The sequence below is a fragment of the Thamnophis sirtalis genome, unplaced genomic scaffold (assembly GCF_051295495.1).
Source record: "Thamnophis sirtalis isolate CommonGarterSnake01/CBP01778 unplaced genomic scaffold, rThaSir2_p1.2 scaffold_11, whole genome shotgun sequence".
NCBI classification, from domain to species: Eukaryota; Metazoa; Chordata; class Lepidosauria; order Squamata; family Natricidae; genus Thamnophis; species Thamnophis sirtalis.
In genome coordinates, this window is record NW_028261391.1 from 46,436,235 (window position 1) to 46,460,424 (window position 24,190).

The following is a 24,190-nucleotide window of genomic DNA, read 5'->3' on the forward strand; positions in this document are numbered from 1 at the left end:
AGAGTTACAAGTTGGACAGAAAAGAACTTTGGAAACCTCATAAACCTTGAGAATCTTCAAAAGAGGCAAATCTAGATGCACATTATATTAAGCCATTATGTTGCTTGTTTAGGGCCAGTTTGCTGGAATATCAATCAATTTCATTGTTTTATAAGCTATCATATATAGTTTAGTGTAATGTTTAAACTCCATAGTGATTTGTTAACAAATCATGGTTTAAGATGATCAATGTAACAAAAGTAGCTACTAAAACCCCTATCTCTTGTTAAGTCATGTGGCTTAAAAATAATGTATAATATTGAATGGAGGCTTGTTCAACTTCAGAATGAAACAAGCAACCTGAACAAGAATCTCAATTATTCCCGAGACAAGGAAAAAGGGTGATTTCACACACTGTAAATATTTTATCAGATATCTCATATGAGTAGCAATGCATTGTGCAGTAATAGTGTTATACTGGATATTAAACAAAGCTTTACATATTATTGCCAATTGTTATTAAATGCAGACTACATATAACTTTACTTATAATGCTTTTTTCTGCTTTGTAGTTGAGCAGGCATTAGATTCCTATTTTAAAAGCATATAAGCAAATTGTGAGTTTGCTTATTTTCCGAATTCATTCACGTTATTCGTTGACCTTTAGTACAATGTTGTGGGAGGATCAAAGCTGAACATCAAACAGCAGGAGACAATTTCTAAAAATATGTCTATTACAAGGGATACTGTAACACAACACAAAGGGTAGCTTTAAAAAGAGGCATCCATTCCTTTAATCACGGGTGTCTCCATAGTGAAATCAAGGGAAAGTAAATGGGTGATGGAGAAGGCAAAGCATCTACTAGAGATGTCACAGTCAAAAATGTATTTTGACTGGCAAAATAAAAGAGAAGGGAGAACAAGTGGGAGCCATATGGACAGAGAAGGCAGAAAAAGTAGGAGGCAATTAACTGGCCAAGGCAGAGAAACATAGAAATAGTCAAACATAGAAATTCTTGGATTCTCATCTATTGGCCATTAGTTCTTCTTAAACATCTAAGTACTCTTACAAAAACTGCAGAGTTGTACAATTTCCATTTATAATCTAGTTCAGATTCAACAGTTTATTAATGACCTGGTTAAGGCTAGTTATCATACAAATCAAGAGTTTGTGATTTTAATACAATATATAATAAACCGCTCCAAACTCGATTGCAGAAAATAAGACTTCAACAACAGAGTGGCCAATGCCTGGAATGCATTACCTGACACTGTGGTTTCTTCCCCAAACCCCCAAAACTTTAACCTTATACCGTCTGCTATCAACCTCACCCCATTCCTAAGAGGTCTTTAAGGGGTGTGCATAAGTGCACCAGCGTGCCTACCATCCCTGTCCTAATAGTCCCTTGTATTCGTATCCATTTCATGTATTCATAATCATGTTTATACATATCTGTTATCTAATTCATGTTTGACTAAATAAATAAATAAATAAATAAATAAATAAATAAATAAATAAATAAATAAATAAATAAATAAATAAATAAATAAATAAATAAATAAATAAATAAATACTTAACAACAACAAAGGAAGGGGAAGGGACTTTTTTCAAGATTTTTTTAAAACAGTGTTTTATTGGACAAGGATGCCATCAGCAGTGATCTTCAAGGAAGTTATTGAAAATTTTCAGTAATTATTAATGAACAAATTGTGCCATAATACAGAATGTAGACATTTTCTTATGTTGAAATTGATTTCTCCCCGTAATCTTTAAAATCTGAGCAATGTGTACCTTTTGATTTGGGAGAAAAAAAATAATGTGACTCATTGTTATTGTGAGTTAATTATTTTGATGTGGCCAACAAAAACCTAATTCTACCCTACATGGAAACTATGAAGATATTCAGGTAGATGGTGAAGAGGAATGTTATATGTACCTTGGATGGAGAAAAAGGGTTTCAAATGAAAACCTGACTGGTTACCTAAAGGCTTAAAAATGTGAAAATAACAAACTTTCTTACCTCTGTAATTCTTGGATGTTTCCATCCATTCCCCTTTCTAAATTCTTTCCTGTATGAGATTCCATTAATTTCTCTGAACTACTAGATCCTACTGTAGGTGTTGAGTGAATACAACCCTTTCCTACACCTCAGTGGAAATAACCTACCCTACATTCTTCCAACAAATATATCTCCACATTCAACAACATCCTCTAGGAAGGGAGGAAGGGAGGGAGGGAGGGAGGGAGGGAGGAAGGAAGGAAGGAAGGAAGGAAGGAAGGAAGGAAGGAAGGCTCCTTTAATTTAACTATATTGGAAACTTATTGTATCCTCTCTTAATACTGTTCTTTCAAGCATAATAAAACAGATAATAAAAATGTAATTCATTTTTCCAGAGATTGTATCTCACAGCAGCTCGGCAATCTATTAAAAATTTGTCTTCATTTTTTTTGGCAAGAGCCTTGTACCTTTTCATCTTTAATTTATGAGTGCAGCATTATAAGTGACATGTCTTATTGCACCAGACTCTTACATTATTTATCAGCCATTGATTGATAGCTCATGCCCACAACCCTCCATGCAATATGCTCATCTAGAGTTGGTGGGAGGGAATAGGACAGGAAGCTTAAATGGCCAGCAGCTGGGGATTTGCACAAGCAGGAAGCATCTGCTCCTTTTCCCCAGCTTAGGGCTCAGTTCTTTCCTCAGACATCTCATGTCAGTTTAGGGGATCGCTGTGCCATAGGTGGGAGGTTTTTTTTTGTAGATATTAAGAGCTCACTAGAAATTTCAAGTCCCCAGTTCAGTGGAAAGAATTGTTTTTTGGAGATCATGAAAATTCAATCAGATTGGATAGCCAGGTTTGTGAGGGATGATGGAAAATGTGGCCTTACACATCTGGAAGATACACAGTTTAAAAAGACTGCTGATCTCTTACATTGTGGGTCAGCTAAATAAATCTGGGGGAGGGTGAAATAGCCTTTAGATTAATCCTGAAGAGACACGTGACTTAAACCAGGAGAAGAGAAGACATAGAGGAGTTTTGTTCACCCCCTTTCCTTAACAAAGTAAACAGAACTTATAGTTCATTAAATAGAAACAGGAACCATATGTACAAGTGTTCTATCAATCCAAGACCGCAACAGTGTCATATTCAAGAGACAAAAATTATATTCTTTATTTGGAAACAATTCCCTTAGTTAAAACTGCACAAGAGACATGATGATATGGAATACACGTGGATTGCTGCACATAAATATGTTTTAGTTTGATAAAATAAAATTCTACCACAACCTAGCATATAAAGAGAAAATGCACTGATATAAAAATTCCAAAAGGTATTGTAATATTATAAGATTACATCCCAGAGAATGTAGACAGAAGGTTTCATTAAGAGTAAACATAATAAAGAGCACATAGCAACCTTTGACTGAACTTCTGAGCCTCCAACATCAGTGACATTTATAAGGAACCAAAGGTAGGCAATTTTGCTCATATTAAACGATTTGCTATAGAGCAAAAAAGAACTGAAAACTGGATTAAGCACTGACCTTCAACGCCTTTTGGAAAGGCAGTTCTGGCATCAGTACCAGTGAAGCTGCTTATGCATTGTGGTGCCTAAATTAAATTCTTTGGCCCTTCTACTAAAGGGCAAAAACAACCTTTCATTAAAACTGCAAATGCTATTTGATACCAGATTCATACAGTATTCCGTCAAAGGAGTCAGCTATTACCACCTTTGAGTGTTTTCTCTTGAAATACTTCTGTAAAGAGAATTCTGAAGTTTCAGCCACCCATTTTGCATAGATTTTTCAAAATATTTAAGAAGTGCTATTTGACACCTTCACCCAAAGTTTCTTCTAGGATGTGGATATGGTGATTTAGTGCATTTGATCACTATGTGCAAATTGACTGATCTTTGCATTGATCTGTTACGTCTACATGGCAGACAGAAGGAAGTGCCGTAATTGAGCATGGAAATGCTTGCATCCAGGCATTCATACAAATGTTCTGGGCAGACTTGATTAAAGCCATAATTTCAGGATCACAGACTCAGTTCAAGCACATATATGCCTGCATTCTATGGATAATAGTTATACATTCCGTTATGCACCAAAGATTGTCATTTATGTTCTTAAAGCAATTCAAACAAATATTCACTATCATTAAGAAGAGTTGTGCTCTAAACTGCATTATGAAGATGGGTGAAGAAAAAACAAGTAATGTCATTCTTATTTTGGGAAAGATTACCACAATGTACAGATAGTCCTCAACTTGCAACAATTGGTTTAGTGACCGTTCAAAGTTACATTTGCACTCAAAAAGGTGATTTAATACTGTTTTTCAACTTATGACCATTGCACCATCCCCATGGTCACGTGATCAAAATTCAGACACTTGGCAACTAACCCATATTTATGATGGTTGCAGGGTCCCGGGGGTCGTGTGATCATCTTTTGCAAACTTCTGACAAGTAAAGTCAATGGAGAAGCAAAATTCACGTAACAACCATATTACTAACTTAACAACTGCAGTGATTCGCTTAACAAATGTGGCAAGAAAGGTTGTAAAACGGGGCAAAATTCACTTAACAAATGTCTCAGCAACAAACATTTGGGGCTCAATTGTGATTGTAAATCGAGGATTACCTGCCTTACACTTTAGGCCTAGCAGAGCTGGCTGGAGAATTCTGGGAGTTGAAGTCCACAAGTCTTAAAAGTTGCCAAGTTTGGGAACCACTGTCCTAGGATACAGATGTCATAGTATATGCCTAACCAAATGAAGCAGAGAACACAGCATGCAACACGATGAGCTGAAAGAATTAACCTTCCGCTTGAATGCAATCTGTGTGCATTGTCCTTTGAGCTTATTCTTGGCCAATGTATTATTCTATAGTTGTAATTGTTCTTGTAATTGTGAATCTAGTTATTGAAAATACTACCATAAGCAAAAGATAAGCAATAATCCCTCTTCAAAAACAGTCTAGCAAATGTCTGCATCAGAGTTTTCTATATGGCTTTGTGATATCTACAGATTCAAATATTAAATAGAAGCACATGTTAAGTTTTACAGAGTCAGTCCTCGTTTAGCAACTTCACTGACAGTAACTTTATGATTTACTGAAAAAATTACTTTATAATTAATCCTCATGTTTATGACTTTTTCAGGCCTGAAAAACAAAGGAATGCTGAAGCTGGTCACCTAATGACTGTTTCATTAAATGACTGGTTTGCTAAACAAGGACAACATGTAGAACTCTAATAGAAAATTCCCTCCATCATACTCACACATGCTTTAACTATGATCAAATAACATGTTACCATGAAACCCCAGTATTTTCTCATACTCATAGTTCACTAATGATGATAATCTACCCCATGGGTTTTTTAACAGTAGGGCTGCATATATTGTCATCTTTGCAACTGAATGCTTCATTGGTTGCAAAAAAAATACTAATCGCAACAGGAGGCAGAGATGATTATTTATGCAGTCATTTTTGATTGTAAGAACAGATGGTTTGGAGCAAAGCCTTTTTACAATCCCAGGAATACAGGCAGCTCACAAACATGTGCACGTTCTTCATTAAATCATGATGTTTTTATTAGGTGTTGAATAAGAAAGACTTCAGTTGAAGCGAAGGGCAAATTGCTTTTCCATTGAACTTGATTCCTGAAGGATTTAAAGTACTCAATGGAGCTCCTTTCCTAAGAATGATCTCACTTTCATGATTCTTAAATATTACATCACATGGATTACATGTGTAGACGCAAACACGCTTTCTTTCACACACAACATCTATGCATTACAGCAGAATTATGCATAATAGTTTTGCTTAAAAACTGTCAGCAGGTCTGGTGCTGATGTCACACGGAGTCAAGATTGGAATGATTCTGTTTGGATCACAGCAAAAGTACACTGCCAGCTTATTATCTGTTCCTGAATGCAGGAAGGGTATATCGCACACATAAGACTGCCAAGATTTGACAGCCAATAAGAAAGCAGCATGTAAAAGGGATTATATTATTACAAAATGTAACTTTCTCCTTCAGAGTGCTGGTTCACGGGTTCCTTGTTGACTTCTTTCAGATGCATACCAGCTTAGTGTGTGGCATCGTTTCTTAAAGTCCCTTATTAAAATAGACAATCTCAATATCAGAATTCTTCTCTCTGATCAAATTCTGGACTTCTTGTTCCAGGCGATTCATCTGCATTGAACTGCAAAAGGAAATATTATACAGTTTATTTGAAAGTACACCTGCTATAGATGTGGCACCAATAACTTAAGAGAATTATGGTTACTGAAACGTGTTTTAGAAAATTTGGTTTCTATAGACTTTGACAGAGTTTATTTAATATGCCTTCTGGAGGTGTTATATTACAGGTTCTATAATCTCAAAGCAGCATAGCCCTGTCAAAGACATTAAGTTGGAAAAGCTGGTTGAGCCATATATTCAACTTTGTGGCCTTTGGAAAGAAATAATTCTGTTAGATCGAGTAATGGATAGGCACACACAGGCTAACGGTAACAACAGCTCTCTATTAAATGCAACAAGTGAGAACAATCCAGCGAAGGTTGAGTCTGACAGCAGCCCTTTTATAGGGAGCTATCAGACCCTTCAACCAATGAGATTAAACCTCTGTTCCTGCCGGAACAGAGGACCTTGGTGGAAACCACTATAGGTGAAGCTAGAATGTAACAAATTCTTTCTGTAAGAAAGGGTAAGAGGGCAAGTAAAGTCAAAGTGTCCTACATTAGTCATTTGACTGCATTATTTCAAATATCATTCAATATCCATTTATTTAGTTCATAAACCAGATGGTCTGACCACAATGCAAGAGACAAAATAGGCAGGTTACATACAAAACCGTAAGGACTCCACACTTTTATGACCACAAAAGTGTGAAATTTGATATTCAGTATGGAATTGTCCATCAGAATGTATATATGTCTAGGTTGTTTTTTTAAAGTCCTTACAGAAGATAACTCTGAACGTTTGTATGTTGGCTTGAAAGTATGAAATGTCAAGAACCAAAGCCTGCCACCGAGGAGAAAATGTGCTTTTTGCCTTCAACCTTCTCTAATTGACAGTGGCTGTTCTTGTCCCTCACTGCTTAGCAGATCCTTCCAGTCTGAGATATCAAGGAATGAATCTGGGATCTTCTCAACACAAAGTTCTATTGCTGAGCTTTATATCCCAGTTCTCAAATCCTTTGGCACTAACTTTGGGGAAATAGTCTAGAACACATTTTCCTGAGAAATATTGAAGAACCAATATTTGAGGAAACTGTACCTAACTGAAAGCAAGAGCAACAGTAACATGCAACAATATGGAAGACTATTTCTTACCTCTTCTGTGGGAAGAATGCGCAGCAAAGAGGTGTGGCAAACACCAAACTACAGAAAGAAAGACAAGAATGGAAGAAGTACTTTTGGTTGCCATTTTAGTCTCCTCAAATTAGTTTACCAACATATGGGAACTCCCTTGCTAAATATTGGTTCAAGTCCTCATTAGTCAAGAAATCAAATTTCCCAGTATAGAAAATACAGGAGTCCTAGATATTTGTTCCTAGATCATTTTATTTGCATAGGAGAAAGATATCACTTACGTCAGGCCCACAAGTCCAATCTGCAGAGGAGCATTCATCCAGGGGTATCGCTGATGGAAATAGAAAAGGAATTGTTTACACACAACATTCATATTGTTCTCCAAAGCAAAAATTCTTATTTATTTATTGTTTATAGAGGTGAAATGCTTTATGGAGCAATCATAGCCATACATTACTTGAGATGATGACAGATCCTTTTTGAGTCTGATGCACAGAATATATAAGCAGAGGCAAAATGTCATGTTGCCTTAACAACACAGTGTCACAATTCACCAGGTGTGTTGAAGTACACCAAGTACACCTTCTGCCTTTGCCACAGCCAGCCTTCTGGAATAGCTTCAGTGTAACAAACATGCCCTTCTTACCTGGAAGTAAGTCATTATACACTTCAGCAAAGCTGTCAGGACTTGGTTTTTGAATAGGGTTAATCTGCTGCTATGAATATTACTATGTTGGTTGAAACCCAGAAACTGATTTAACATACTGAAAACCTGGATAATTTCCTTAGGTAGAAAAAGAGGATGGGGTGGGGTATGGGCAAAATCAGCAACACTGCAGACCATCGCAATGCAAGTCCCACTTCTTTTGAACATTGTACAATGATGATGTATCTCGAAAGCCACATAAGAGACTTGGATTACAATTTCCTGTCTGCCATTTTGCTGATTTTGATATATACGAACATCCCCATGGAAGCCACTGTCCTCAGTGATAAATGTTTGGAATGGGGAAATGAATGGTAACACAGACCTTGGAAGGACATTGAAGGGAAACTGCCAACACCCTATGTTAAGGTAGCAGTGGTACTCAAAGTGTTGCCTGAGGACCCCTGGAGTCTCCAAAGACCTCTCAGGTCAAAATTATTTTATATCAATGTTAAAAACTAATACAATATTAAAATCCCATCAACAATCATGAGAAGTAGTGGCAGTTTTGCATTTGGCAATTTTAATATTTAATATGGTAAACAATATAAGATATGCAAGCAAAATCTCTTTTGGGGTCTTCCACAATTTTCAAAAGTAGGAAGGGGTTCTGAGAGGGGGAAAAGTTTAATAAACACTAGAACATAGAAATCAAAAATATGAGGGGAAAAGTGCTACTGTATATGGTTCCCAAAATTAATATCATAGGACTAATAGGAGCCTTTTCAGTAGTAGCTCCGACCCTTTGGAACGATCTCCCCGTGGAGATTCACACCCTCACCACCGTCCAGACCTTCTGCACAGCCCTTAAGATCTGGCTATCCCGTCAGGCCTGGGGATAAAGATTTTAATCCGCCCCACCTGAATGTTGAATGAAAGTTGTGTTTTATTGTTTATTTTTTTCTATTCACGTACTGTCTTATGTTTTGTCTTGCACACCCCCTCCCATGAATTGTAAGCCGCCCTGAGTCCCCTCAGGGAAAAGGGCGGCCTATAAATAATAAATAAAATCTAAATCTAAATCTAAAATGGTAGTAGAACTTTAGCAATTTTGCTAAAGTATTAAACACGATAGTTTTTAATGCTAAGAGCTAAACATGACATAATTTCTTTTTATATTAATCTCATATTTGCCATTTTCAGGAAAAGAAGAATCCATTGCCCTTCAGGTTCCTAGCCAGCATAGTCACCAGTTCCAATTATAAAATTGACACATGTGGAGAGGACCAAATTGCAGAAAGCTGACTTAATTAAAATGTATATAATTTTCATGTTTTTCATCCATCCCATCAACCCTGATCCTAACTGATGAATCTGAAAACAAAAGTAAATTTCCTTTCCTTGTCTTGCAGCTGCCATTTGTATTAGGGTTGGGGTTAGGCAAAAATTAGGGTTAAACTTTGACAACTTCCCTCATATTTTTGTGTTAGAAGGGAACGTGACAAAAAAGGCAACCACATCTTTTGAGGCATAAATTTACAAAGGAACATGAACTTGATGAAGAAACACACTCCCCAAAAATATTGTACCTTCATAAATGCTCTTTTCTCTAGGGCATTCATGATCACAGGAGGGATGGCTGTGGGGAAGAAGTGGAAGAAGAGTCAGATACCATAAAAACCATCTAGATGTCTCCCCAAGAAAACCTGCCCATACTGGATTTGCTGGGATATTTTTTTCACTAGGAATCTTTTTCCCACCTTCAAAGTGCATTCCTCTAGGGATCCTTTGGGCTAAAATCGCATTAGTCTCAGCAATATAGCTGATAACTGAAGGTGATACATTAGAGAAGGTAATTCCAAACACCAGTTATATATATACTGAGATTTATGCTACAATAAATACTTCTTCTCATATCTCTAGCTCTCCCAAATGCCCCAACTGGGAAGGACTAACATGCTTTCACAGTAGCATAATTATTGATATTCTTCTCAACAGAAGCATGTTCCACTGAATTTAGAAGTTTCAGTAACCTAAAAAAGACATCTATTATATGATATTATATTATTGTGTCTTTCAAGCTCTATCTTCAGTGGTTATTTTAACTTTGATTCAAAATTTGTCATTTAAAAAAAAGATGAACAAAGCAGGAATAGTCACTGACACTCAAATATTTGTCAAGGTAGTAACAACATACCCATTGCTGGTGCAGCCATGCCAATGCGTGAAATCACCACTTGCACAATAGCTTGCTGGGCTGCCTTCTTCGATTCACCCAGCCGATTTCCATTTTCATCCATAATGGGGATACCAAATTTTAGCTCCCTATAGAAATGGTTAAGAGGGAAGCATAAACTCTCTATTCTTTATTCTGCCTTTTCTCTGCATTTCATTATGTTGCTTTTTTTGTCTGTTGTACAATACCGATGGTTATGGCAAAAGTATTCAATATTCTCCTCTATATAGGCCTCCATATTATCAACAAAAGCTTTTGAGAACTACAATAGAAGCCAATCACTGCAGCATGTGCTCCCACCCAATGGGCATTTGCATATTCCCAAAATTAAATCTACCCTCTATCTATCTAAATCTCTTAGGCATCCCTCACAGGATCCACCTGCAGTACTTTCATGTTTATCAATGGCCCACAGGCTGTACATTGTAAACCTCTTGCCTGTGAAATAGAGGTAGTACTTGGTTGGGTTTTTTTGGGGTGCCCAGAAGAATTTATTTTTGCAGGAAACAGTGAGGAGAACTAACTAGTATAGATCTTAGCTGTCCCGGCCCAGTGCTAATTTCCAGTGGGATCCCAATGAAGGTGGAAGTGTTTTAATTTTTTGTTGGTTACTGCATTTGTATTTGCAACAGAAAAAATGGAAAGGGAAGAAAGTTATTGTGGGAAAGAAAGAGTTGAATGGAGGAAGACTATTCCTATTTCAGCATCCTATTCCTATTTCAGAAAACCAGCTCAGCTTACAATCAATATTAGCATACAAACCTTACATAACAATCAGACAAATTGTTACCATGATCATAAACATTATCTTGAAGATCTATTACAGGAGTTTGAATATATTATTACAGCTATACATACTCCATGCTTTTTAGTATTATAAGACAAGATAGCCAATGTTAGAGGTGTTCAGAATATGCAACCTATAAGGAATTGCCTGGTGTTGAACTTCCTGTAGCAGTTCTCTCATTACATTTCCATCCAGCAAACCATGTCATCTTACCTTTGTCTTGTTAATGGAATATTAATGCAGTTTGCAGCTGCCACAGCTGCAAAAGGCACATAGCGTCCAACGATTGAGGGCAAATGCTATCAAAAAGGGAGGGTTGAAATGAGAGAAGAAAGAGACTTGTGATACCAATTAAATTAATAACACGACGAACAGCATTACATTTTACAACAGGGTCACTGATGCAGTCAGGAGCTGTCATCAATTCCTTTGAGAATTCACCATACAGATATAATGAAATTTCAGAATTTTGTTTTTCTACTATATTAGATCCAATGTATACTATTTTGTTCATGCATTGGGTTATGCAAAGCAACTCCCAGGTTCACTAGGCAAATCTTTCAGATGGGCCTCTAACTGGTGAGAGAACTTAGGCTTAAAACATACATGTTAGCTCTGTGGTCTTTTTTTGTTCAGTTTTGTTTTCCTTTTTCGACTAGTGTAAGAATTTGAGTCTCCACTGTTAGGGACAATTTCTTTGCTAAAAATTGGTGTGTTGCCTAGAATAATATTTTAATTTCAGATAACAGATATTTTGACAACTAATATGCCATTCAAGCAATGGCAAAATAATTTATTTAAATTAGTATGGCAAGGGGGGGAAACTATGAGTTGAATATAAAGCATTCCAAGTATACATTTTTGTTGAAATTTGAAACAGGTAGAATGGGTTGCAGAATGTATGATAAAGTGTGTTAAGAATTTTGGTTTTAATAAACAGATCAATGGAAAATAGGTGGTTAAAAGGGTTGAAATTTACATTATGTTGTGATCTTAAAAATACATTTTTTTATAAAATGATATATTGTTGGCACATGATGCCAGACAAATTATCTAGATTGTATGAAGGGATTTCATATGTATGTTGGGACTGTGAACAACATGAAGAGATATCTTATCATGCTTGATGGAATGTAAAAAGCTAAGAACTGGAATGAAATGCATACATTGGTACAGAGGATTTTAAACATTAATATTGTATTGAAACCAGAACTTTTCCTTTTAGGATTGATTGAAAAAAGACATGGGAGATTATTTTAATATATGATTACAGCAATGAGGTTACTGTATGCAAAAAGTGGAAAGATTTGGCGTTACCCACCATTGAGGAATCATTGGTGAAACTGAGAGAATTTACTAAGAGGGAAATATTAGGATGTATGAGTTGCTGAAGGTTGGTCTTACTATCACTGCTTTTTCAATATATCTAAACAGCTTTGTAAAATACAAGCTAATACAGCCCTGACAAACTCCCTTTACAACACTTCATAGAACATCTGATTGCAACACTGACAAACTTCTTGAAGGGGAATATACTATCCTTCCACAGGAAAAGCTTCAGGAAACTTTAAACTGGGTCGGGTATGCGTTGGGGTAAGATGAAATAAATATTATGAAGACACGGCAGGGAAAAAAGGCATTGCTGGGACATGTTTGTGGTCAGCTGCAAATGGAGAAACACCCTACAGTTGACTGGGATGCAAAATTGAACTGAAAGGAAGATTTGTTTCCTAAAACCTTTGAACTGGGAAAGTAATTCTTTAAGAATCTGGTGAAGGAAAGCAGATGAGTATTTCTATCTAATTGTCTTAGAAATTTGGTGTGTTACATTCAGAACTATTTGGATAGTTTAAGAATCTGGTGAAGGAAAGCAGAATCAGATTTAAGAATCTGGTGAAGGAAAGCAGATGAGTATTTCTATCTAATTGTCTTAGAAATTTGGTGTGTTACATTCAGACCTCTTTTGGATAAGAGGGGCATGCAGCATAAGAATTATTATTATTATTAGGAATTTCTTAATATTTGTATGTACAATACATTAAATCTACTATGCTAGGATAGTAAGAGTGAAATTGTTAGCCTGGCTTAGTAATGTGAAATAAATGAAACCCTTAGCTAGGTTACACCAATGTCCAAATGTCCATGAAAAACATGAATTCTCCTGCTCCTGAAAGAAAGGCAGATCATGTCACAACCAAGAAAGGAGGAGATAAAACAATTTCTGTAAGCAAAGTCAGATTGCTACTTCTTATTTCAGAGATGAGGAATTCTATCTTCAGGATGGCTTGATCAAGCAGTGTACAGTATTCCTCTGTGATGTGACGGAGTCATTGGGTCTCTTACCTTGGTGAGAGATTTGAGTCCTAGTGCCGCCACCACAGCTCCAGTAGTAGCACTGACATAAGCAGTTCCCAACTGGCTGCAAAACAAGTAGACAACTTGGTGACGCTAAGAAACTCTCAGCCCTCCTGCTTAACCTTGACTTTAACCCCAGTCCCATCCCAGAAAGATGGCAGGGTGGATAGCAATTTTGCATCTTTAAAGCAGCCTCAGGTTATCATAAGGCACATACGCCTCTGATCAGAAATACCAGGAGGCAGAATCAAAGTTTTTAGATTATATTTGGGGCTAGTGGAAAATGAACTACCAGGATGGTACCTTGCAGAAGCTTGAGGAGCCCTACTTTTTTAAAAATCAGGTTGCTTTTTGTTTTTTTTTTTCATTTTAGAGGACTTTAAGGGCAAAATGAATGACAAGTTTCTCAAATTCTTATCAAAATGCAAAAATACCAGAGGAAAAAATATCAATCCTGCCAATCAGTGGTCTCTGAGAACACAAAAATGAACCATGGCATGCTAGGCCAAAAGAGGCTTGCCTACTTTTATCAAATGGAACCATTCCTGTCACTAATTGGAGAGCTCCACTGGTTGCCAGTTGGCTTCCAGACACAATTCAAGTTGCAGGCTGCCACCTTCTAAAGCACTTTAGGGCCCAGGATCTCTGGGACCACTCTCCTGATAATACCTGCTATGTAATAAGTTCTGATAAAGTAGGATCCCTCTGAATCCCCAAATTTAGGGAGCATTCGCTCTTAGGATCATGGAAAAAAGACTGCCTTCATTTTCTGTCCCCTTCTGTGAAATAAAGAATTCCCCCAGAAATCCAAATACTGTATTTTTTGGAGTATACGACACACCAAGATTTTGAAGAGGTAAATTTTAAAAAGTTTTTGCACTTTGCAGACCTCCCAAACCCTCTGCATGCCTCATTTTTTGTGAAAAATGAGGCATGCAGAGAGTTTGAGAGGCCTGCAAAGTGCTCCTGGGGGCTGCGGGGGGGCAAAAACGAGCAAAAAATGGTCCATTTTTCACTTGGTTTTGCTCCCCCAACCCTCAGGAGCACTTTGCAGGCCTCCCAAACCCTCTGCATGTCCATTTTTGTAAAGGGGGCGGGCTTTCAGGAGGCCAAAAATGCTGCATTCAGTGTATAAGATGCACCCAGATTTTCACTCTCTTTTTTGGGGGGGAAAGGTGCGTCTTATACTCCGAAAAATACAGTAGCTCACATTCAGTTTTAGAAAGACATTAAAACTTGCTAACTCCAGCAGTCTTTGTAACCTTGTTACAATTTTGTTTCTTCCAGCACTGGATATATTTTCTCTCTCTTTTTGGTAACTGATATTCCTGGTACTTATATATGCTGATACATTTTTTTTAAAAATGATTATGTTACTTTTATAATCTTAAACTGGTTCATTATGTTGGGCCTATGTGTTGCTCATAATCAGCAACAGTTGGAGCAAGCTAATCACCAGCTGCCAGCAGTTTGGCAGATCAAATCTTACCAGGCTCAAGGTTGACTCAGCCTTCCAACCTTCCAAGGTTGGTAAATTGAGGACTCAGATTGTTGGGGGCAATATGCTGACTTTGTAAACCACTTAGAGAGGGCTGGAAAGCACTGTGAAGCGCTATATAAGTCTAAGTGCTATTGATATTCCTATCTGTAAGCCAGTAAAAAAAAGAAAAGTTAGTAAGGAATAAGGTGGAAGTAATATAGAGAACAGAGATCTCCTGTTTTGCTATCCAGATAAGCACTGAATCGTGAAAAAGGTACTTCTTAGAAACTGCCACAGCCTGTTGCTGGTTTAGGGCCAGGCTACTCAAGACCATTGGATATAATTCTTGGTAGAGACGTTGGTCTTAATTTACAGTTTATTTTACTGCTTTCTTACTTGACAGTGATAGGTGCGTCTCCACTCCGGTTAGTATAATTGACAATGGCATTGAATGATTGGTTCACCCATTGCCAGAAAACCATGGCAGGGGCCGTCCTGCAGGGAAAAAAGACAATCAGGATTGCCAAAACCTACAAGAAGCCAAGACAGAACGCTATCAGAGAACCCAAAATGCCAGGTTAACCTTCAGCATCCTAGGAAAACTGTGCTTGCTTATCTTAGTGTACAATAACACACATTTGTGCATACACTTCAAGAGGCCTGGCTGTGGTTTCACTTATTAGCAAGTAAGTTGCAAACATTATTAACGCATGTCCTTGCAAAAGTTTACATTTCTAAATGTCCTTATCTATCTGTCCACACACGTACACAAACATTAACATAAGCATTTGGCAGTCACATTCTCAAAGACACTCAAATAGTTTTATGTGATTGGTTTTCACTTAAGCCACTCAAAACTCTCCAGAACATGTGTTTGCATTCATGTACCCCTTTGTTAATTACATGCAACAGTTTTAATATTAAAATGTGGTTGCATTTTATGTTATTTCATATGTTATATATTACATACATGCATAAAGTATCAAATCTATATCTATCATGCTCACAGTTTTGCACAAAATATTATCACAGAAAACAAAATGACAATGATATACTTTTAACAGTTTAGAGAATAAACTAGAGCTAAGGATAAAGATACATATAAACATATAGCGTGTCATGCAGTTAAAACAAGGCTGTGGAGGCTTCAGATCTATAAGATCTGCCTTACTTAGAATGCCAAGATCTACTAATCAGAACTAGACAAAAAAATAAGCACTTAGAATTAAACAGTTGTAATATCAGGAATTTGTTCTGCATATCAACAATGGATGGAGAAAGATGTTTTGGCTTGCATTTTCATGCAAACCACACTTCTCAAATCAAAATCAAAATGCCTTTCTTTTTGGAACCCTTTAAAGAAGATTCACATCTTATATGCTGCAAGTATATATGCTGAAGAGTATACATATACTATAAGAGTATACATACACACGTTTTTTAAAAAGTCCATATAAAAAGTACAAAGTAAGAAAAATCTATACTAAAATCCCTATGGTCAGTTCAACCTTTCATTTTAAACCATTGGGAAACTGAGCCAAACTGAAGTTGTTAGACGTGGCCTTACTGCTTTTTATACACTTCCAGCATGAAGGACCCTATTCTCCATTCCATTCTAGAAATTGAAAGTCAAATGTCCAGGTAGGGCTATTAATCCTAAGCATATATCCTGCAGGAGAGCAGCATCTTTTTTCATTTAAGTCAGACATGTGTGGCAGGGAGCTATTAAGGTCATTTTCCCCACCTACCATATTGCTTTCTTGCCTTAAGTCATCTTGTCTGATACAATGCTGTAATTTAAGAGGAAGAGACATCTATATTGTCTTCCCTCCCATGACTAATAGCATCTTGAGCAATCTATGGAACAAAAATGTATAGCATATAAAGTCTAAATACTCCCTTAACCCCAGGGATTGCTATTTTTTCATAAGTAAAATAAAAGCTACTCTCTTATTCACTCATCACATACATCTTTGGATCTTAGTTATAGATTTCTCACTTCATACCTCTCTCTATACTATTCCCACACAAGGTGCCAGACCTTAGTAGGTACATACGTGCCTGTAGAAGGTGAGCATGCATCCCGTGATGGTCATGTTCATAGGCACCTGAGCAGACATACGTCCAATCAGGATCATCTTCTCACCGGTGTCTGGGTGGAAGGCAGAGTCATAGATGTATTTTGCCCGCCATAATTGGTCCTCAGTCAAGCCTGGTTGTACTTTACCCATTCTGGAAAGGCCCCCAAAAAGGAAAGAAAAATGAAGATAGTACATAATGTTGTGGAAGTTTCTGAAATAAATATTAATGGTAGAAGGAGGTGGAGATAGCTTTAGTAAGAGAGGAGCTGTATTCATAATTCCCAGAAACACCTAAAGCAGGGCTGTCAAACTCCCGCCCCACGGGTCAGATGCGTTGGACACGCCCATGCCCAGTTTAGCGAAGGAGGGAAAGTCCCTATACACCATGTGATGCCACTGTGACAACGCGTGTTTAACATCCCTGACCTACAGGAAAAAGAATGTCAGAAAAGAAGAGCAAATTAAGGCTTTTTTCTGATCTTTTCGCAGTTTCACTCTGACCTAAGGTTCAATATACATTATGATTCTGTTAGGGTATATTTCTTTTTATGTTCTAAATCCTAATTTGGGATTACATATAAAGACAGTGCAATGGTCTTGAGATAACTAAAAGTCCCACCACCAAACTACCACTAGAAGAGTTCAATTTAAAAAAAAGCCTTCCTCAGAATTCCTACTGCTTTCGCTGAATGTACCCTATTTATCACAGGTACCATACTGAATGTTGCAAACAATGGATAATGCTCAGAAGAATAATGGAAGACAAGGGAGAGAGAGAAAGCTCTATTATCCCAGCATTTAGAAGAGAAGAGCAGAAAAGGAGGGTCACGGTTCTGTCAGATGTTTTAAACAACTTGGACCAAGTTATTAGGATTCCCTGCTGTCATTATAACTGCTTCCCATCAACTTTCCAAAAGAACCTGTAATTCTGTATCACTCTTCGGGCATCTTCCAGGGCCTTGCTAGAAAGCAGAAGGTTGCAGGGATTCGTCACTGTGAAGAAATGCTTTGCTCTTCCCATGAAGGTGCTTTGATCCCATCGTGGCTCTTTTATGTTGATGAGCAAAGACAGTTCTGCAGACATTCTGGGCAAGAAGACAAAGAAAGCAAAATAACGATATCACTGCACAATATAAATATAGACACAAAAGAAACTGACACATCCTCATTGACACACCTTTGTTCAATTTACTTCCATTCTATCTTGTCCCTAACATTTGGAATCCAAGGGATTTGAAGTTTCTCAAGAAAGATACAAAATATTCTGACTTTCACTTTCTACTCCTGCAAGGTACATATCAAAGTATTGCTGGACCACAGCAATACACCTCATCAACTGATGAAGATATTTAGGTTAATTATTTCTTAGCCTTCGAAGGGAAACTAAAATAATGCTTTAATAAAGTTTTTATTTCATTTTAAATTACTGAGGACAATAAGCTTGTCAACAGCACTAGAGAAGGACCACTCCTATCATGATCATTGCACTTTCTAAGGAAACCTTGATTGCTCTTTAAATCTCATTTTCCATATCCAATTTAATTCCTAGGCAATAAGAAAACCAACAATGATTCCATTTACAAAGAAAAAGGTCAACCACTGATATTCAAAGTTCTTTCTAAATGGACTAATCCTTTTGAACAGAAATCTGGATAGACACGGTGACAGCAAAAAAGAAAGGCTAATGGAATGTACTGTTAGAACCAATGCTCTCAGCTTTTCCAGCAAAAAAAAAATGCAAGGATCCAGTGAAACTAATAATATTTCATGGATTTCTGTTCTCAGTAGTGAACTAAAAGGGTATCAACAATGAAATAAGAAATAGGCCATAGTTGGGATAAGGTATGACATTAGCTAAGTAGATTGTCTCTCTTTTCTCAATAAGGAAGATTTTCTGCATGGTTTTCACACACAAATAAACCATTTCTATGAATGTTGTTGAGACTAAAGAAATTAAGGGAGGCGGAGAGGAAGAAATATTCAAATGCATAATTTTTAGCCTTTTTAAAAAAAAACTGAATTATAAGATTTTTTTTTAAACTATAGGGCACTGTTCTGAACCAAATATAAGATCCTGGGTTTTGTTACAACTTACTTCTCTAGACTTATTAGCAGGAATTTATCTTTATTTTCCATCTTCCTAAAGAATCTTTTAATTACAATTGTGTGTGAGGATAGAGTAGGCAGCACTAGTCTGCACCGCCTACCTGTAGGTTAGTGGGTATTAATATGAGAATAGAGTACCAGATTGGTGTCATGATTAAGGCACTGAGTTAGAAACCATAAGACCATGCATTCTAGTCTCACCTTAGGTATGAAGCCAGATGGGTGACCTTGGGCCAATCATATTTTCTTAGCCCTAGGAAGCAGGCAATGGCAAACCGCTTCTGAAATCTTGCCAAGAAACCTGCAAACACTAGTCCTGGCAATTGCCAGGTGTCAACAATGACTTGAAGGCATGTGAAAGTGATAGATGTTGAAAAGGTGTTTGGCTATACAAGGATCAATAAACAGAATGATTCTTAAGAAGATGAAGTAGCTCACAAGTTCAGGAATATTTCTGGAGGACCGTGCATTCCCTTTGAAGCAGCAAGTGACCATCTATGGAATTGTCTGGATTCATCTGTCACCAAGGCCCAGGTGGTTTGACCCATAGTTTATTTGAAAGCTGCAATTGACTCATTGACTACAATGCCTTTGGTGAAGGGATGAGCTAAACTACCATATTTTTGGGACTATAGGATGCACTGAAGTATATGATGCACCATGATTTTGAAGAGGTAAATTAAAAAAAAGTTTTGCACTCTGCAGGCCTCCCAAACCTTCTGCACACCTCATTTTTTTGAAGAAAAAAAAAAGAGTATGCAGAGGCTTTGAGAGGCTTGTAGAGTGCTCCTGGGGACTGGGCGGGGGTGGTGGTAAAAACGGCACATTTTTTCTCATATTTGCCCTCCCAGGAACACTTTGCAAGCCTGTCTTCATGTCCATTTTTGCAAAGGGGGCAGGGTTTCAGTAGGCCAAAAATGCTGTATTCAGTGTATAAGATGCACCCAGATTTTCACCCTCTTTTTTGAGGGAAAAGGGTGTGTCTTATACTTCAAAAAATACGGTAAGTAGTCCATTTCTGGCCTGTCAGATCACAGTATTGCAATGGAAATGCCCTTGAAGGTCATTTGGAATTCACCTATAGAAACAGGTGTGTCTACAAATTTTATCAGAATAATGAAACAACATTACCATAATGTACTTCAAGTCCTCCATCTTTGAGATGTGCATGAGATGTCACAATATACATAGGAAAGCAGTGGGATTTGTGTTGCAACCCCAAGATACTATGTTAATTTCTCAGATCCCTTTTGCACCTTCTTCCCCATGCAGACACTGTTGGCTAGAGATGATAAAACACTGATCCTAAGCACTTTACAAGATAAACATCTACAATGAACTTTAAAATATTGTTCTTTAAGGGAGCATCTCTGCCAGCATGTACCTACTCAAACATTAATACCCATGGAAGATTGCTGCTCACTGCCTCAGAAAAAAGTTCTGGGAAGATTCAGGAGAGCAACTTCTCTATTGTGTTCTTTTAATTTGGGAGCCCAGTCTGGGCCAACGCTTGCTCCTTGATGCCAAGTGAAGAGCTTTTCAGTCTCATGGGCTGACAATGACGCAAGGGGGACATTGGGAATTAGATATATTCTCTAGGTTCAGTTAGCAGGGAGTCTTCACACAAGGGATGAATCCTGTAACTATTGCTGTTTTAATCTATTCTTCATTTATTTTACTGTTTTATAATTTCATACTGTAACTTGAAAACCATCTAAAAATCCTTAATTTGTTTTTTTTTCTACTTTCTTTATTTTCTTTTTGTTTGTTTTTCTTTGTTTTCTTTTGTATTCTAACTTTGGAAATGAATCAAATGGTAAAACAAAACCCATACTTGAAATCATAAAATACCAAGCAAGCAATAAATATTTTAATAAATAAACATGTTAACCTATAATATGTATGCTCTAAAGGATTTACAGAAATATCATATTCCTTATCCAACTTCCTTTCCAATTCACACCCAGCTTGCACATAAGCTTTAAAAAAAAAGCCACTGCCTCCTACCATATATAATCAATCATTTGAATCAAACAAGTATAGCCCTACCACCCAGTTTGCTTGATCCTCATGGGATAGCAAAGTCATCCCCTGAGGTACCAATTTGAGATGCTGGGGTTCAAGTCCCATTATGGCTGACCATAGAACCCATAGCCATGCTGGACACAAGGAAGTTGGATAAGAGAAAGCTAGTGTGATGGGTAGAGTCTTGAACGGTCGGAGGGCCTGGGCCATGCAAGCTGAACCCAACTATGACGGTCACAAAGCAAATTCTAGGAACTTCAACTAGACCTTTCAGTTTCGCCTAAATCAGAGCGTCGGGGCGAGTACAAAACGGGGACGCCGCGAGCCTGTGCAGAAATCCCTGCACCGATGGGGGGGAAAAGAAGGAAAGATCCTCTGTCGGGATCAGACCTCCTGCCGACGCGATCGTACACGGGGCTAATCTGGGATGGATGTATTACGTCCCATCCCGGATTAGCCCGCGAACAGTGCTCGTTCTCCACTCCCACGGGACCGGCGGGCGCAAGGCGGCTGATCTCCACCCAAAGCACTGACTCATAGGAATGGATGGAAAAATATCCGAGAAGGGAAATCGAAACAGAGGGTGGACAGCAGCTCCCGCCGAGCTGTGTGTGAAAGGAGGAAGGGACACTGGACCCGCCAAGACGCCCGTTTAAGAAAAGGCGGGAGGAGGGCAGAGACGACGAGCAGACGACGGGGCTCGAAGGGAGGAGGCGCCCGACCTTTACACTAATCCACTCACTTGCGTTCCCACCAGCGGCGGCTGCAACCCGATCGCCCAGGAGCGGCACTGAAACTGCGGAGGGCTCTCCTCCCAAGACCAGCCCCTCCCTGCGGGCTTTCCTGGCTCCGAGCACAGGACAGACAGAGAGAGCCAATGATCGCCGCGGAAACCCATGGAAGAGGCCGGGCCGGGGCAAGCACGTTACTTTGAGCTACGGGACGAGGATTAAGGCCGGGGGAGGGGCTGCTGCCTGGAAGGGTGGAGTGGAGAACGGCGGAAATCGGATTAGGACGGGCGGGAGTGGAGAACGGCGGGGCCGCAACCAGCCTGCACCGCTTGTTGCTTTTATCCGGAGGGAGGGAGGGAGGCGGTGTCGGCAGCTTTTACGCCCCTCCACCCTCCCTGCCTTCCTGAAGCCAGTCGCGGAGGGCACCGGCAAAGCCTCGGCTTTTCTTTCGCTGCAACCCCTCCGAAACGATCCTCCCCCTGCAAGCGAAAGCAAGATCTACCGTGTCGGTGGCCAGGATCCAGCCTGGCGGAGACTTGATTATCAGTAGCTGGTTCATTCTCGGGAAAGGATCTTCTGAGGATGTGCAGAGTGCTTCCTTCTAGTAGTAACCCTTACTGCTGGAAGTATCTAAGTCTAAGACAAGAGCGACTAGATCAGTTTCGGAAAAGCTCTAAAGATCGTGCCAGATACAAAACGCCCCCCCCCCCCCAAAATGTCCTCGGGCAGGTTGGGTGATTCTGACAAGCAACTACTCGCTTCCTCCTTTTTTTGTAAGACGAAGCGGGAGCATCTGAAACGCTGGGAATCTGTGGAATCAGGAACCGCACAGAAATCATAAGATCATCTAAGAAGTTTAGCCTGGAGTAATTTAAGTATCTTTGAGGATATAGTGGAATAGAACAGCGGCCACCAACCGGTGGTCCATGGATTACTGGTGGTCCGCGAAAAATTTTGGTGGTCTGCAGAAAAATTATTTGCATTTTTATATTGCACTAAATACTATTTATCATTTTAAAAAAACTCATAGTAATCCATGGGATTTAAAATTATGAATTTATTGGTCCCTGAGGTGTGAAAGGTTGGCGACCCCTGGAGATGATGCTCCTTTCAGATAGGGATTTTGGTCGCAGTTCGTGTTTGTGAAATAGTTGTAATATTTGTTTTCCCCATATATCACTTCAATATTGTTCATCCCTGCTGTTTTGTTCAATATGAAATTCAGGAAATAATTAGGTTATGAAGATATGTTCAGCCGGATTAAATGTTTTACAGAAAAAAGTAGGCTAAAATCCCCTAAGCACTTTCTGAACAGCATGTTCTGAACCCAGTGGGACTTCTAATAAACAAATATAAGATTGTGTTGTTAATGTTACAGTACTTGAAAAGGTATGGGGTGTTCCATGCTTTGCATTCTGTTTGATATCTTTAATATTTAATCTGAGCAAAATGGTTCATTTTGTCCTAATTTATAACCTAATATGACTAAGTGTGCTGTCATTGTATTGAACCTTGTGATTATGGTATTTTTAATTTAAGCAATTGCAAATATAAAGATGTATTTGTCTTGATTATAACAAAAATAGATGTTTGAAATGAAATACTTTGAGATTTATTTCTTCAGGCAAATTAAAAATTATTTATTTATTTATCTGATTGCTGCAGTTCAAACATATTTTGGGGGGCTGCTCATGGAAAACATGCCTGTTGGTTTATCTAGTTGTGTAAGGCATGATTTTAAAAACCAGCATTAGTGCCCTTGCTGTGGATATTATTAACTTGAAAGCTGGACAGGAGTGTAGAAGGAAGGAGCCAAAACAACTGAGAAAATCCCGATGTGCTTCAGATTATACTGGTTAGGGTGGTCCCAAATTCTCCCCTCCCCCAGACCATCATCATTGGTATATTAATTTCTTGCTTTGTCAGGTGGCAGATTTGCCAGTTGAGAGGAATGCATACAAGAATTGTGATCCCAGCAGTAGGACAATAATAGATAAGTGTCTAATGAAAGGGGATTGAGACGGGTGCTGTAAAGCTGTATCTACATCTGTTTATACAAATGCATGCAAGGATTCCAAAATAATTATGGTTATTCTTGGGATCACTAGTTTTATTTTCAGGAGTTGCAAAACGGGGTTTCAGTACAACTATACAGTTACCAGTGTTAATTTGCAGATGTTTAGTTCCTACATATAAACTACACACACACACACACAAACATACATATTTGGATAAATTTGGATAAATATGAATAGACGTAAATGAAAGATGGAATACAAGAGACCTGTGTAGAGTAAATCGTACAGGCAGATGATTGTGTTTTGGAAGACTTCATCTTATACAGCTGGTTGGAAAATACTAAAATGAAGATTGTGGAGAATAACAGAATATCAGAGTTTAAAGGGACCTTGGATGTCTTCTAGTACAACCCCATTTA

The 24,190-nt window shown here is 38.2% G+C and overlaps 1 protein-coding gene across 4 annotated transcripts; it reads right to left on the reverse strand.

Annotated features, from left to right (window-relative positions):
• Positions 1-3,132: 3,132 nt before the first annotated feature.
• SFXN3 (sideroflexin 3) lies at positions 3,133-22,369 on the reverse strand. 4 transcript variants are annotated; one of them, XM_087725744.1, is made up of 12 exons: positions 21,765-21,840; positions 20,129-20,279; positions 17,812-17,976; positions 16,872-17,042; positions 15,207-15,305; positions 13,319-13,394; positions 11,189-11,274; positions 10,150-10,277; positions 9,542-9,591; positions 7,588-7,637; positions 7,328-7,375; positions 3,133-6,195 (listed from the first exon to the last, which is right to left on the reverse strand). In XM_087725744.1, the coding sequence occupies exons 3-12, from the start codon at positions 17,973-17,975 to the stop codon at positions 6,099-6,101; spliced, it is 969 nt and encodes a 322-aa protein (XP_087581870.1). In that variant the 5' UTR covers position 17,976; positions 20,129-20,279; positions 21,765-21,840; the 3' UTR covers positions 3,133-6,098. The 4 variants fall into 4 exon arrangements, with proteins under 4 accessions (XP_087581870.1, XP_087581871.1, XP_013916359.2 ...); XM_087725745.1 differs by lacking the exons at positions 20,129-20,279; positions 21,765-21,840 and adding an exon at positions 22,256-22,369; XM_014060884.2 differs by lacking the exon at positions 20,129-20,279 and having other exon boundaries at positions 21,765-22,076.
• Between the last annotated feature and the right edge of the window lie 1,821 nt (positions 22,370-24,190).